Genomic DNA, 15863 nt, shown 5'->3' on the forward strand with positions numbered 1-15863 from the left:
CATAGTCTCTCGTCATTTCCAGTTTCACTGCTATTGAATTACAAAGTAGGAGATTTGGAATTCCAAATTCCTAATTCCAAACTAGTAAACTACGAAATGCAACTTTGCAGTTTATGCCTGTACATCCGCACCTTGCAACTGTACCTGCCAGAAGGTGCGCGGAGTCCTCCAGGCCTCCAGAGGGCACCAATGATCTCCTTTCATTGCTGAGCTTGTACCGTAGTTATTTGGTCTGGGGGAATAGCCGTGGGGGCGGGACGCTCATGCGCGGTCGCGGCGGGGGCGGGGACAGGGCTGTCAGTTGCCATCGGAGGAGGAAGCCGGCGGCAGCGTGCGGAGTGAGGGGCGGGGCCCGGAGGCCTGCAGAGGCCGGGCCATGCGGGGGCGCCGGGGTATGGGGCCACCCGAGCCGGCGGTGGTGGCCGCCACCGTTCTGCTGCTGCTGAGCCAGGTAGAGCCGGCGTGCGGCTCCGAGGACATCGTGGTGGGTTGCGGGGGCTTCGTCAAGTCGGACGTGGAGATCAACTACTCGCTCATTGAGGTGAGTGCCCGCCCCGCGGCCTGGAGCTCGGTGTGTGACCCGGGGCCAGGCGCACAGCCTCGTTGAGCCGCGATGATCTCGCCTCCCAGGCGATTGCCACCACCCCCTCCCCGCAACTCCCCGCATTCTGGGAGCCCTTTCTTCTTGAGAGGCGCTGCTTTCTGCGGGCTCTCCGCTGGTCTCCTCCCCGGTAGCGCTGGAGTGGGGGTTCTTATGTTGGGGTCAGCTACGCGGTGGGGTGGGGGTGGGGTGCGGAGCTCTGAAGGTGTGTACATATGGGTGTGAAGGACGTTTTTGGTGACGATGATAATGGTTTATAACTTTTGTTAGGTCACACAAAACTAAGGATCTCCCAGATCGAGACCCCAGGTACTTAAGAAGGTAAACTCCAGATCCCCACAATGCAGGCCCGAGATCTCTTAAAACCCACTCTCAGCAGAACGCAGACCCCAGATCCTCAAACCCCCAGGAACCCAGACCTTCTGAAACTCAGATTTCCTGAAACCTATATTCCAGAACCTAGAGACTGCAAGTCTTAACCTCCACAGCACTGAGTTACCCCCAAATTCTAATCGACCATTCCTCCTACCCTCTGGGAAGCTTTAAAAGAGCATGAATTCTCATCCCAGAGATCATGACCCAGTTACTGTCTCTTGGCATCTCTGGGGCTGGGAAGCTATTTTTAATCTTCCTGATAATGAAGAGTTGTGAGTGCCCTGATCGCTGGGTAGTTATTGGAATTACACAAGAGATTTCTGCCGAAGTCTTTTTATTAAGTTGCAAAGCTCTCTACAGTCAGATGGTTATTAGCTCAGTGGAATTGTGACCCAGAAAGCTTTTGTGAAGAGGAAGGGAGATAGATGGAGGTGGGCATAGAAAATCACTTGCAGGACAGATAGGAAGGGACCCCAGGGAGGGCTGGCCTCTATTTTAGGAGGGTAGTTACTGATGATGAGTCAAAAGAAGGGAATTGGAAAAGAAAGATCCTGGGAGATGCCGAAGCGAAGGGACTGGGGACCAAGACCCCAAAGGCATTCTGCCTGAGTAGCTAGAGGGCTATGGTGAAGAGCTGAACCAGTGTGTTCCTACAAAGCAGGTTCCTGAGAATTTGGGGGAGGGATCAGAAGTAGATTCTACAGTTGTTTGACTTAGCCTTGCTCCAAGTCCCAATTTTTGTTCCTGTAGCATGGTACAGATACTTAAGAAGGAAAACTCCAGATCCCCACAATGCAGGCCCGAGATCTCTTAAAACCTACTCTCAGCAGAACGTAGACCCCAGATCCTCAAACCCCTAGTAACCCAGACTTTCTGAAACTCAGATTTCCTGAAACCGATATTCCAGAACGTAGAGACTGCAAGTCTTAACCCCTACAGCACTGTTCAGTTCAGTTCAGTCGCTCTGTCATGTCCGACTCTTTGCAACCCCATGAATTGCAGCACGCCAGGCCTCCCTGTCCATCACCATCTCCCAGAGTTCACTCAGATTCACGTCCATTGAGTCAGTGATGCCATCCAGCCATCTCATCCTCTGTTGTCCCCTTCTCCTCCTGCCCTCAATCCCTCCTAGCATCAGAGTCTTTTCCACTGAGTCAACTGTTCACATGAGGTGGCCAAAGTACTGGAGTTTCAGCTTTAGCATCATTCCTTCCAAAGAAATCCCAGGGCTGATCTCCTTCAGAATGGACTGGTTGGATCTCCTTGCAGTCCAAGGGACTCTCAAGAGTCTTCTGCACCACCACAGTTCAAAAGCATCAATTCTTCGGCACTCAGCTTTCTTCACAGTCCAACTCTCACATCCATACATGACTACTGGAAAAACCATAGCCTTGACTAGATGGACCTTAGTCGGCAAAGTAATGTCTCTGCTTTTGAATATGCTATCTAGGTTGGTCATAACTTTTCTTCCAAGGAGTAAGCGTCTTTTAATTTCATGGCTGCAGTCACCATCTGCAGTGATTTTGGAGCCCCAAAATATAAAGTCTGACACTGTTTCCACTGTTTCCCCATCTATTTGCCGTGAAGTGATGGGAGTGGATGCCATGATCTTAGTTTTCTGAATGTTGAGCCTTAAGCCAACTTTTTCACTCTCCTCTTTCACTTTCATCAAGAGGCTTTTGAGTTCCTCTTCACTTTCTGCCATAAGGGTGGTGTCATCTGCATATCTGAGGTTATTGATATTTCTCCCGGCAATCTTGATTCCAGCTTGTGCTTCTTCCAGCCCAGCGTTTCTCATGATGTACTCTGCATATAAGTTAAATAAGCAGAGTGACAATATACAGCTTTGATGCACTCCTTTTCCTGTTTGGAACGAGTCTGTTGTTCCATGTCCAGTTCTAACTGTTGCTTCCTGACCTGCATACAGATTTCTCAAGAGGCAGGTCAGGTAGTCTGGTATTCCCATCTCTTTCAGAATTTTCCACAGTTTATTGTGATCCACAGCACTGAGTTACCCCAAATTCTAATCGACCATTCCTCCTACCCTCTGGGAAGCTTTAAAAGAGCATGAATTCTCATCCCAGAGATCATGACCCAGTTACTGTCTCTTGGCATCTCTGGGGCTGGGAAACTATTTTTAATCTCCCTGGTTCCCCCATTGGGACCCCTTTCCTCCGATAATGAAGAGTTGTCAGCGCCCTGATCGCTGGTAGTTATTGGAATTACACAGGAGTGGGAGGGAGGCTGCAGAGCTCAGCATCGTGTATTTCCTAAAGAAGTTACTCATCACCTTCAAGATTCCTATATCTGTAGCTTTTCCATCATTTTTGGTCTTAAGAAGTCAGGCATGGGACTTCCTTGAAGGTCCAGTGGTTAAGAGTTCAGCTTTCAATGCAGGGGGTTGTGGGTTCAATCCCTGGTCAGGGAACTAAGATCCCACAAACCCAGTGGGACATAAATAATCAGAACATGAATAACAGAAGCAATATTGTAGCAAATTCAATAAAGACTTTAAAAATGGTCCACATAAAAAGAAAAAAAAAATCTAAAAAGAAGTCAGGTGTTTAATGAGTCTACCCACTGGCAGTGGCAAGGCTTCTAGGATCTCTGGGTGCCCATGCCACCTTCTGGGCTGTGGGCACAGGGCATTCCAGAAGCTGTCTTGAACAGCGTTGCAACTTGTAGCTTCCTGGGGCTTCAGGAGAAACGTGTAGAGCGCCAGGGACACTCCCACCCCGAACACTTAATAGTGACTGGGAGAGTGGAGGGCAGGTTCTGTGACCTAGTGTGAAATATGTTCCCTGAGCCCTAGGGCTGCCTGTCCAGGTGGCCTGAGAAATTCATTCTTTCTTCATTTCTGATTATGAAATCTAGTGTTTCATACACATAATGTATCTTGTCATTCTGTGTCCTAACCTGTGCTTTACAGAATAAATGTAAATAAGATATTTTACAGTCATTTCTGGGTTGTGTTTTCTGTGTCCCAGTAAAACTACCTTCAGTCCTCTCCATACTTCTTCCCTTCTGGGTATTTTCCCATCATATTCATTCAGTAACTGTTGAGTGAGCCCCAGCGTGTTCTGAAGCCTTGTCCCTGGTGGGTGCAACAGTTCAGTGAGCAGAGCAAAGTACCTAAAAAAGAAAAACTATATTCGTTGCTAATTCTTTAACACTTAGGAGGTTTCACATTAAAAACTGCATTCCTGATTTCCCTGGAAAGCCAGCTGATCTTTGGGCTGCAAAACTTGGCTTGGGTTAGGAAGCAGTCCTGTCCCCTTTTAGATGAATGCCCATTGATGGGACTTCCCTGGCCCCCTCTGGACAGGTGGGTCTTCAGTCCCTGCTTTAAGTGCATGCATCTGACTTTCTTTCTGGCCTGTGAATAAGGTCGGGTATTTATGGAGTGTTTACACTACATAAGACACTGGCCCAGGCACCATGAAGTGTCAGCCGTGGTCACTGCCCATGGGAGCCTGCAGTCTTTCTTTGCACAGTTTGCAGTGTTTCTTTCCCAAGCACACACATTGTGAATTTGCTGCTTTCTTCATCGTCTTAGCTGGTATGACTGAGTTCTATCATTTTCATGTTAAAGTCACAGATTATTAACACTGAAAGTTTTTAGATGGATGTTACTCCAAGTATTAATATTTTGGGGTTCTTTATACAGATCTCTGGCCCTCACCTTAGACCTTCTGTTTTAGAAACAGAAGTGGAGTTTAGGAATTGCTTTTTTTTAAGGTACTTAAAAAAAAAAAGAAGTACAGTTGACTTACAGTGTTGTGTTTAGTCCCTGGTGTACGGCAAAGTGATTCCGTTATATGTGTATATGCATTCTTTTTCATTGAGGTTTATTGCAGGATATTGAATATAGTTCCTTGTGCTGTTCAACTGTGCCTGGTTGTCGATCCATCTTGTATATACAGCAGCTTGCTTCTGGTAGTCCCAAATTTCCCATCCAACCCTCCCCGGGAATTGCATTTTAACAAGCCCCTTTCTAATAGCAAAATTGGTTTTAGACCCCAAAACAACATAGAGACAGACTAAAATAAACTGAAAAGCATTGAAAAGTACAACTTTTTAGACTAGTTTCTAATCTGAAGAATAGAAAATCACATTATTTGGGATGCTTTGTCTTATTTCCCTCTGTCTGCAATGCCCGTTGTTAACAGCGTCCTAAGGTAGGTCCTCAGCAAGTGCATTTTGACTGAATGCATTCAGGTCCATTGTATGTAGCTAATTCTCAGTGGTGATATCATGACTTCTCTTTCCTTTCTAGATAAAGTTGTATACCAAACATGGGACTTTGAAATACCAGACAGACTGTGCCCCTAACAATGGTTACTTTATGATCCCCTTGTATGATAAGGTAAGAAGAGAGAGCACTTAGTGGTTTTTGATGGGAAGTTGTCAGTGTGGCCCACAGGGCTGCGCTGACTGGGAGAGTGGCTTTCCCAAGTGAGCAAATACACCTCTGTTCTGTAAGTTATAAGCGGAATATGGCAATTCTGGCCAAACTATGAGGGTGACTGCTTATATACTGGCTTGACTGATTAGCAGTGATTCTCAGTGTCTCCAGGGATACTTGGCAATGTCTAGAGACATTTTGGCTTTTACAACCGTGAGGGAGGGAGAGTGGTCCATTATCTCCTGCTTGGAGGCCAAGAATGGAGCTAAACAGGCTGCTATGCTGTGCAGGTCAGGGAAAATGTCAGTGGTTCCAAGTTCTGAGAAACCCTGACTTAATAGAACTTCCTATTAATACTTGGAAGCGGGTTAAAACGTTGTTAAAAAGTATTACAGAGGGCTTCCCTGCCAGTGGAGGGGATACAGGTTTGATCCCTCTTCCCGAAAGATCCCACGTGCCGCAAGGCAGCTAAGCTCGTGCGCCATGGCTACTGAGCCAATGGTCTGCAACGGGAGAGGTCACCGGAGTGAAAACACTGGGCACCTTGGAGAGTAGCCCTTGCTTGCTGCAACTAGAGAAAACCCACGCACAGCAGTGAAGACCCAGCACAGCCAGTAAACAGACAAGCAAATAATTTTTGAAAAGTATTATACGAGTAGTGTGTGAATTCATGAGTATCGTGGGGGGAAAAAAATCAAAGTTTTTAGAAGTATATGAAGTAAATTTTATCTTTCACCCCCCAAGTCCCCCTCCCTCTGTAGTGATGACTTCTGATAGGAGTTTTGGTGCATATCCTAGCAGATGGCTTTCTCAGTATTTCGAGTTGTACAGATATCCAAGAATATATATGCATGTACACATACGCAGACATGCAAACGCATGTGCTCAGAGATGGGTATCCGCATGCTTGTATTCCTACTCCCCATCCTCCCCACATTTCAGCTTTTTATGTGGAAATATAGATAAACACAAGAAGTTACAAAAGTTACTACTAACAACACAGAGATGAATATTCTTGAACTTATATCTATACATAATACCTAAGATTGTTTTCTAGAGGTGGATTAGTTGATATTGAAATCTGTTTTTTTTTTTTTTTTAAAAGCATTCTCAAGGAACCCTTTACTCAAGGGTGTATGAATAAAATCTCGTTTTAAGAATTGGCTTTAGTTTCTAAAGATCTGGCTGACCCTGGCAGGCTTAAGGTTAAGGGTTAACATATGAAGGGTTAACATGAGACAGTAGAATGTTTGGTATCGAAAGACCGTGAGTGGCTGAATACAGTGTCTCCAAGTCTGTGCTGGATTAAGTAGGAGTTTCTGGGGTTGAACTTGCCACACTGGTAGGGAGTCCAAAGTCCACTCCCATTTCTGAGCGCAAAGTTTACACTTGGAATTCCATTCCGGGTGTGAAAATTCTACTTTTCATGATTGTAAAAGTTGAAGCATCATCAGTTCTTAGTCTTCTGCATTGATTTTTTTTTTTCCCCTCATAGGGAGATTTCATTCTGAAGATTGAGCCTCCTCTAGGGTGGAGTTTTGGTAAGTTAACAAATAACCAGGTATACTTTGTAAAGGATTAGGCTGTATGCTGAATGTTGAATTGATGGAGTGCAGAAATTGTTAAAATATGAGGGATTCATTTCTAGTGTGCAAGAACATTTTGTTTTTTTTTAACTGCTCCATCCCTGTTACTTTAGAGTAGATTGAATTTACTTTAGACCTATCCTAAGGTTTTCTTTCTTGTTTCTTGAAATAGGCATCTTTTCTTGTACATGATAGGAAATTCTGTTTTTGCAGCTTCATTCATTAAGTGCCAGAAGAACTTGATGACTATAGGGGTCAGGAGTGGGGACTTGATTTCTGGCCTGGGATGGCTTCTTTCTTAGCCCCCTCAGTGTTTTTTTAATAAACTTTTTTTTAGTGAATTAATGGTAATATTAAACATTGTGAAGTTTGACATAAAAATTCAGATCTGCTTAAGAAATCAGAAGATCTGGCAACCTTGAGGCCTTACCAGCTCTGTGACAACTTTGGATGAATTATTTCCGCTGGGTCAGCATCCATCAGGCTCCCAGATGGCTCATTGGTAAAGCCTCCACCTGCCAGTGCAGGAGACACAAGAGACACAGGTTCAATCCCTGGGTCAGGAAGATCCCTTGGAGGAGGAAATGGCAATCCACTCTGGTATTCTTGCCTGGGGAATCCCATGGATTGAGGAGCCTGGTGGGCTACAGTCCATGGGGTTGCAAAGAGTCGGACACGACTCTTAAAATGTGTTCAGTTGTGTCCGACTCTTGAAAGCAGTCTTTCTGCACACAGAGAAGCTGCAGACTTCCCTGAGGTGAGTGTCTTTTAGCACGGTGGGAGGAGCGAAAGTGGGGTTGATCAGAAGAAAGGGTTCTACTGTGGTGTGGCTGATATTTTTGGAGAGCAGAGCCTGGATAATTCGGTAGAGGTGGGTGTGTGATCCCAGTTCTGTAGCTTGAGGGGACAAAGGGGGCCCAGTTGTTCCTACCAGGCCTGCCTGTGAGTTAGGGGACGAGGAATTGAGTCCCTGCTGTCACAGAGGCAGTGACGTGCACCTGGGAGACCAAGATCTTTCTCAGGTCACAGCTGGGGCTGCCTGGCTGCTGGGGTCCAGAAGCTGGAGGGGAGTCAGCGCCAAGCCCTGGCCCGAGAGGTCACAGATTGGAGGCCTGCGGGAGTGTTTTGTGTGAATCCCCTCCCTTCTTGTCAGTTCTTTTTCTTTTGATAAGCTTGTTAATTGAATCATAGCATGCGTGAGTGCACGTGTGCTAAATCGCTTCAGCCACATGGGCTGTAGCCCACCAGGCTCCTCTGTCCATGGGATTCTCCACCTGAGAATACTGGAGTGGATTGCCATGCCCTCCTCCAGGGGATCTTTGCTACCCAGGGATAGAACCCGATGCTCTTGGTTTCAGAAATTCTCGTCACAGTGGTATCAGGCAGTGAAGTTCAACAAAATGAATACACAGAAACACCACCTAGATGAGGAGGCAGAACCTGACCAGCTCCCAGAAGTGCTCCACCCCAGGCGCTTACGAACTGCCCTGCCCGACCCAAAATGATAGATTATTTTACCTGTTTTGACTAAATGGAGTCATCCAAGGTACAGTTTTGTGCCTGGTTTCTTTCTTGATGTTGTTCACAGGATTCACCCTCACTGTGTGTTACTATGTTAGTTCATTCGATTCCTGTGTGACAGAAAGTGATTTATTCATTCTGCTGTTGGTGGGCAGTTGGATTGTGTCCCGATTTTGGCCACTGGGAATAGTGTTCCTGTGAACATCCTTGTTACTCCTGTGAATCTTGTGGTGCACACGTGTCTGCGTTCCTGTTGAGTATTAGTATATGCCAGGGTGGAATTGCTGGGCAATAGACTTTTTACATGTAATGCAGCCCTAGTAGGGATTTTTAGACCGGCAGAGTAGGTGTTGCAGAGCTTTGCTCTAGCAGCCGCGTGTAAGAGTTCAGTCCTCCACATCCTCACCAGTGTCAGCTGTCAGTCTCTCTTATCTTAGCCGTCTTGAGGGTGGAGCGGTTTCAGCCACTCACCGTGGTCTCAACTTGCATTTCCTGATGGTCCATGAGATTGAACACCTTTTCATGTGTGTATTGGCCATTTGGATATTCTCTTTTGTGAGGTGCCTGATAAGGATTTTAACCATTTTTCACTGACATCTTCCCCTGAGTGTGTGTGTAATTCTTTATTTTACCCGACGTTGTCTTTTTAAAAAAATTATCTTTTTTTTTTTTGGCCACACCACACAACACGTGGAATCTTAGTTCCCTGACCAGGGATCCAGCCTGGGACCTTGCCAGTGGGAGTGCAGAGTCCTAGCCACTGGACTGCCAGGGAATTCCCCTGAAATTCTCTTGATTTGTCCATTTTTTTTTTCTGTACCTATCACTTCACATTCTTCCTAAATTTTTAAAAACTCAACTTTAACCATATTATGATGAACTCTTCAGTTATTTTTAATTTCCTTGAATTGGTTGCTGATACTGAAAAATCAGGACACAGCAGATAAGACCCAGATTTTCAGTTTTTCACGAGAACTTAGAAGCTCGGGCAGCACCGGGTCACGTGGCAATAGTGAGTGGAAGGTGTCCCCTTTTTTCCTTTTGCCTCAGTCCACACTTGGCCTCTGCTGACTTCCAGTCCACCTGTTTACTATGGACACTGGCGTTTATGGTCTTGGTATAATGTGGCTGAACTCACGTACTTGATCAGGAGACAGATCTGGAGCCAGACTTTGGGGGTTGAGAGTGGGCTCTGTCCCCAGGAGCTCTGTGATTTTAGGAGAATCCTTAACCTTCCTGTGCCTCAGTTTACCCCCCCCAGTCAGCTGCAGTGTTACTGCCTACCTCTGAGATAATTGTCAGGCTTAAGTGCACCCAGCTCAGTGCCTGGTCTCTGGTGGGTGTTCAGTAAATAAAAGTTTCTGGCACTCACTAGATTTTCCTTGGGACTCTGAGATACAAGTCAGCCGCGAGACTGTTACAAACTGTTATCTTATACTCTTAACCCTGGTTCCCTCTGGGGTGGGGGAGGGAGACTTTTCCCTCCTCCTCCTCCCTTTGGATTTCCAGCCACGAAAGTGGCTCAGAAATGAATACAGTGAAAGTTAAGTAGTGCAGTAGGTTTTATGTGACAGTTTATCTCCTGTCTGAGAACTCTGCTCGCTTTGTGTCCCGTTCTGTCCCCCACCCCCCACCCCCCTGTCATTGCGCAGAGCCGACTACTGTGGAGCTGTACGTGGATGGTGTCAGCGACATCTGCACGAAGGGCGGGGACATCAACTTCGTGTTCACAGGCTTCTCCGTGAATGGAAAGGTCTGGCGTTTGTCACGTTTGCTCTGTGGTACAGACTCAGTCTCCTCTTACCTTTAAAAAAGCGAGAATTTTGGAACGGGAGGCTTTGAGGCTCTAAGGGATGCACAGACAAGCCTCAGGAGGGCCTGGGAGCTCGATGAAACTGTGTGTAGAATGTGGCGGGGGTTCTTGGGGGCTGGGTCTAGGTTGCGGGTCACTCCTTTGTCCAAGTACAGCCGGCAGGAGGGCCTTGTTAGAGAGATGGGGTCTCAGGGGCCAGTCTCCCCCTCGCGGCCTGCAGTGCCGCGGCTGGGATGCGCCTGTTTATTGCCTGCCTTTTCTTCACGGTGGGTTTATTCTCCTTTCCCTTTACCCTGAGAGGGAGGGCCTTTGGTCCTGGCTTTATGTCTGGGTTTCTTGTTGGAGATGGGGACCCTGGGTATTTATTCTTCCTCTGTGGTTTAGTCATGCATCTTTAATTGATGATGCTTTAGAGTCTTTCTCAGGTGGTAAAAGTCATCCTCAGAGGTAAAAGAATCCCCCTGCTAACGCAGGAGACATGGGTTCAATCCCTGGGTCAGGAGGATCCCCTGGAGAAAGAAATGGCAACCCAGTCCGATATTCTTGCCTGGAAAATTCCATGGACAGAGAGGAGCCTGGCATTCTACAGTCCAGGGGATCACAAAGGACTGGACATGACGGAGCAGCCAAGCACACAGTGGAGTCAGTGGCTGAAGGGCCGTTTTCCCGCTGCCCTTCCTTCTCCCTGTGCCCCTGCTTCCCCAGGAAGGGCAGCCACGGTCTCTACCGTCTTTTCCAAGGAATCCTGACCCAAGGAAGGTCATGGCAGCGGGCGCAGGCTGGACAGTGCTGCTGAGGGGAGCATGTGACTGCTGGGCGGCTCCTCACCTCCTCCTCCTTCTCCGCGGCAGGTTCTCAGCAAAGGGCAGCCCCTGGGCCCTGCAGGAGTTCAGGTGTCATTGCGAAACACGGGCACCAATGCGAAGATCCAGTACACAGTCACACAGCCTGGCGGAAAGTGAGTTAATGCCTGTGCTGCCCTGCCCTGCAGCTAGGGCTGGACCCTGATGCTGGGGGGTGGAGCTCTGGATTGAGGGAGGCCTGGGTTCAGACCCTGATTCAGCCTCTTACCTTCAGACAGGTTCATACCTCACAGGGCCTCAAGTTCCTCACCTGTGAAGTGGAAGTCTTTTGACCCATATCTAGTGGTGATGAGATGATTAAAAATGAGATAAATAAAGCACCCACTGCAGGACTAGGCCTTCATTTACTGGCTGGGACTGGCTCTGGTTCCCAGGTGGCTCAGTGGTAAATAACCTACCTGCTAATGCAGGAGACGTGGGTTTGATCCCTGGTTTGGGAAGATCCCCTGGAATAGGAAATGGCAGCCCACTTCAGTATTTTTGCCTGGAAAATTCCATGGGCAGAGGAGCCTGGTGGGCTACAGTCCATGAGATCACGAAAGAACTGAACATGACTAGGCGTGGCGTGGCACTGGCTCTGGGGCCCAGCAGCTGGTTTGAATCCTGTTTCTCCCATTTGCTAGCTGTCTGCCCCACGGCAAGTTACTTAAGACCTCTATGCTTTGGTTTCTTCATTTATGAATGAGGATAATCATGGAACCTACCACCTAAGGTTATTGAGAAGATTAAATTATGATATTATTGTTTCAAACTGTCTGGCATAGAATATGCACTTAATAACTTTTAGCTCAATACAGATTAGCTCAATTACGATTTTCAAAAATCATTTTATCACTATTACATCGCAATCATTTTGTAGTTGGAACTGATGACTATTTAATTAACCTTGTTGAGTCAAATTTAAAGCATTTATGTAATAGATTTATATTGTTGCATTGTAAATGTTAATAGATGTGCCAAGATTAATATCCGAATAGTTCCAACTGATCATTTTGAAAGCATACAAATCACCATTGACTGCTTCAGTACACAAATCTGACTAAACTGCAAAATAGAAATTTATAATGAGCCTGTCAGTATATCATCCAATTTTTAACTGATGCTTGTTGAAATTATATTTCAGTTTTGAAAAATACTTCTTGTTGCCTCTCCAACTCCCTCCTCTGATCTGTAGAAGGGAATGTAGGGCTTTCATTTTCTCTGGTCTCAGTAATTTGCTGCTGGCCCTGATGGGGAAAGGGACCTGAGCTTTCTGAACCTCCTTCCTGTGCGCACACTACACGGAGAGTCACATGCAGAACTGGGGTGCTGTAAGCACAAGCTAGAGGCTGAATCTGACCCGGAGCGAAATCCAGTGGCAGTATCAACGGCCCTGCAGCCGGCGCGGCCCTGTGCTGTTACTACAGGAGACATCGGATGTGATAAAATACCACCGCAGAAGAAGGAACTGAGTTGAAATTTTGGCATTCCTGTCACTGGCATTAACCCGCCTGTGGTCTGGTGCTTTTGCACATCTGAAGGGCTGACTGTGTCAGAATCCTGGAGGCAGTGTTTCCAGCCTCAACTCATCTCACTCTGGTCTTGGTTTGTTCACAACTGCTGGAACAGTCTTCGTCGGCTTCTGGTTTCATCACAGTTGCTTTGCGCAAGAGCCCAGAGTGGCTTCTGTTTGTTCCTGATAACAGATCTGAATAAACTGTCTGGGGTTGGAGTCAAGCTCGTTATCACCTGTCCCCTGACGCTTAGTGTCATCTTGCGTCAGCGTCCGTCTCAGCTCAGCGGGCCTGTCCGCCGATTGCTTTTTTTCAGTTTTCTCCTTTAATTTTTTAATGAGTTCGGTTAGTTACTTAGTTGTGGCCTTTTTTTTTTTTTAGTATTATTTTTTGTCCTCACCATGTGCCATGTGGGATCTTCCTTCCCTAACCAGGGGTTGAGCCCTTGCTACCTGCAGTGGAAGTGTGGTGTCTTAACCTCTGGACTGCCAGAAAAGTCCCTGTCCCCCATTCTTCACAGATCTTTCCTCCCTTCCCACTTCTCTTCGTTTAGACACTTCCCCTCTCCTCACCTCTTCATGCCTCTCTGTCGGCACACACTTGAATGATCTGTGACTGACCCCTGCTGAACCACGGGGGCTGGTGTTTAGACTAGAATCCCTGGGGCTCCAGGAAAACATCAGCCTTCCTTCTCGTCAGCACACGAGCCCCTCTCCTTGCACACAGCCAGTGCCCAGTAAGTGCTGTCTGATGGGGATTTGAACAGTGAAGGATTGAATTTCATTTATGCTCCTTTTACTGGGTCAGGGCAAGTTTGTGGTAACTCATGCATCATTTTCTTGTGCTTGGAAGAGTAGTCCTAAAGTACAAATATTCAGGTTGCTGGGAGAAAGTGAAGTGGTATTTTTTATTTCTTAGGTTTGCATTTTTTAAAGTTCTTCCTGGAGATTATGAAATCGTTGCAACTCATCCAACCTGGCCATTGAAAGAGGTGAGCATTTATTTCCAGTATGTTGATGGCCATGCCAACAATGTGCTGATCTGGGGACAAATGGAGTGGTTTTCAATTCCGGATATGAAATTATTTTATGTTTTTTCTAGAAGTTGATGGAAAAAATAGTAATGCTGCTGATTAGTTTGGTGGTGATTATACAGGAAAACTCCCACACTGTAGCAGATGCTGCTTATGTTGATTTTTGTTTTAGGTAACAACATTGTCTTCCTGCTGTGAAGTTGGTTTGTTATTAACTTATACCTATTTTAAACTAAATCAACACCAGAGGGACCTGATGAGATTATTTTATTGTTCTTTTTTCTGTCTGTAACAGCAGTACTTATTCTGAATTCTTGTTCTTGTGCCCAAGGAGAATATGTAAGAGTGTTTATTGCAGCTTTGTTTGTAATAGCAGAATAGTGTAAACAACCTATATGTCCACGAAGGGGAGAGTGGATTGTGGTTTCACCACATGATAGAGTTCTGTATATCAGCAATAACAAATGAACCAGAGCCACACGTATCAATATGACTGTACTTAAAAATATAACATTGAAGGGAAAAGGCAAGTTGCTGAAGGACAAGGAAATATGATACCATTTATATAGTGATTAGAAACACTTGTGATCAGAACCACTTCTGGATGCATTCATATGTGGAAACCCATAAAGATGCTGCAAATGCGAATGGCAAGTGTATTCATTATGGTGCTGATGTCTGCCGGTGCGGGGTGGGGGGGGTGGTAGTGTGCAGGGCTGCAGAGTCTGGAATTGTATTCCTTCTCTTTTATTCTTTAGCTGGTTGGAGCTTATATAGGTTTTCTTTGGTATAGATCCCTGTATCTTTTTGTTTGACTGAAATAGTTTATAATAAAAGGTCGAAAAAAAGAAGACCTACTAAATGTGGTTCTGTAAATAACTGAAAAATCAGTTTGAAATAAGACCTAAAGGACATTTCAAAAGGTTAGTTTTTATATTGGTTTTGAGGCTGTGTTTCATTCTTGCTAAAGAAGCATCAGAATTTCAGTTTTTACTCTGTGAGTTTTATGCATTTAAAAGTGATGGTATAATTTCACACCTCGATGTGTCTGTATCCTGTCTATGGTCTGGTTCTTAGGATCTCTCTTTTGGTCAACATTTTAAAATGTTTCACTTAAAACTCGGTAGCTTACAGGTTATAAATAGAATACGTTTTAAGATTTGCGTTGTTTGTTAGTTGTATGCAAAAGGAATTTGAGTTTATTCATGTAAAATTGTGTTTTAGAGTAAAGCAGGCTATTAAAAGTCAGGAAAATGGTTGCCCTTTGGGGGAGCAGTATCAGGAAAGGAACAAGAGGGGGCTTCTGAGGACCCAGTGTCTGTTCCGTGTCTGGGTGCTGGATGCATGGTGTGTTGGGGAGAATTACTGTTCCTATGTGAATTGTACTTTAACCAAGAGATTAAAAATACATGGATGCATACCATTCAACATAGAAAAAAGTGTTCATTAAAAAAAAGTGGAATGTACACAAGAACATAAAGGAGTGGAAGTGGAGATTTTGGAAGGTGGAAAAGTGTAAAAGAAATAAAATGCCACCATCATCGTTTCCGTTTTTCTGCTTTTCCCTGCACTTCATCTTGCCCGTTAAAAACAGTTGTGATCATGCTCCACATTCATATGCAATTTTATACCATTTCATTTGTTGCTTTTCTCCGACTTAATATTTTAGTGGAAGCATGTCCTCCTGTTGTTAAACGCTTCGTGAGCATCTGTCCTTTTGGAAGTTGCAATCTTCTTTTGTAGGCGAGCACCACTGTGCGAGTGACCAGCTCCAACGCCAACGCCGCGGGTCCCCTCATAGTGGCCGGCTACAATGTGTCTGGCTCTGTCCGCAGCGATGGGGAACCCATGAAAGGGGTGAAGTTTCTTCTCTTTTCTTCTTTAGTGACCAAAGAGGTAAGCAAAGAGGGGTGAAGAGCAAGAGAGATTGTGGGCAGGGAGTGGAGGAGATGGGAGGTCAGAGAGTAAGAAATTCAGGTCAGTCACAGACATGGAAAACAAACTTAGGGTTACCCGAGGGGATAGCTGGGTGGGGGAGGATAAATTAGGAGCTTGACATTAACATATACACACTACTGAATATAACATAGATAAACAGTAAGATCCTACTGTATAGCACAGAGGTGCATACGTACTCAGTCATGTCTGACTCTTTGTGAGTCCATGGACTGTA

The 15863-nt window shown here is 45.7% G+C and overlaps 1 protein-coding gene across 1 annotated transcript in view; it reads left to right on the top strand.

The window, feature by feature from the left end:
- The first annotated feature begins 201 nt into the window (after window positions 1-201).
- The window catches only part of LOC138428913 (BOS complex subunit NOMO1), a 56676-nt gene continuing 41014 nt past the window's right edge, over window positions 202-15863 (top strand). The window contains exons 1-7 of the mRNA XM_069569844.1: window positions 202-541; window positions 5253-5342; window positions 6877-6922; window positions 10141-10241; window positions 11153-11259; window positions 13576-13648; window positions 15434-15586. Of these exons, the coding sequence (XP_069425945.1) occupies window positions 377-541; window positions 5253-5342; window positions 6877-6922; window positions 10141-10241; window positions 11153-11259; window positions 13576-13648; window positions 15434-15586 (735 nt within the window). The 5' untranslated portion in view covers window positions 202-376. The remainder of the gene's footprint in view (window positions 542-5252; window positions 5343-6876; window positions 6923-10140; window positions 10242-11152; window positions 11260-13575; window positions 13649-15433; window positions 15587-15863) is intronic.

Source organism: Ovis canadensis, chromosome 24 (genome assembly GCF_042477335.2).
Source record: "Ovis canadensis isolate MfBH-ARS-UI-01 breed Bighorn chromosome 24, ARS-UI_OviCan_v2, whole genome shotgun sequence".
Lineage (NCBI taxonomy): Eukaryota > Metazoa > Chordata > Mammalia > Artiodactyla > Bovidae > Ovis > Ovis canadensis.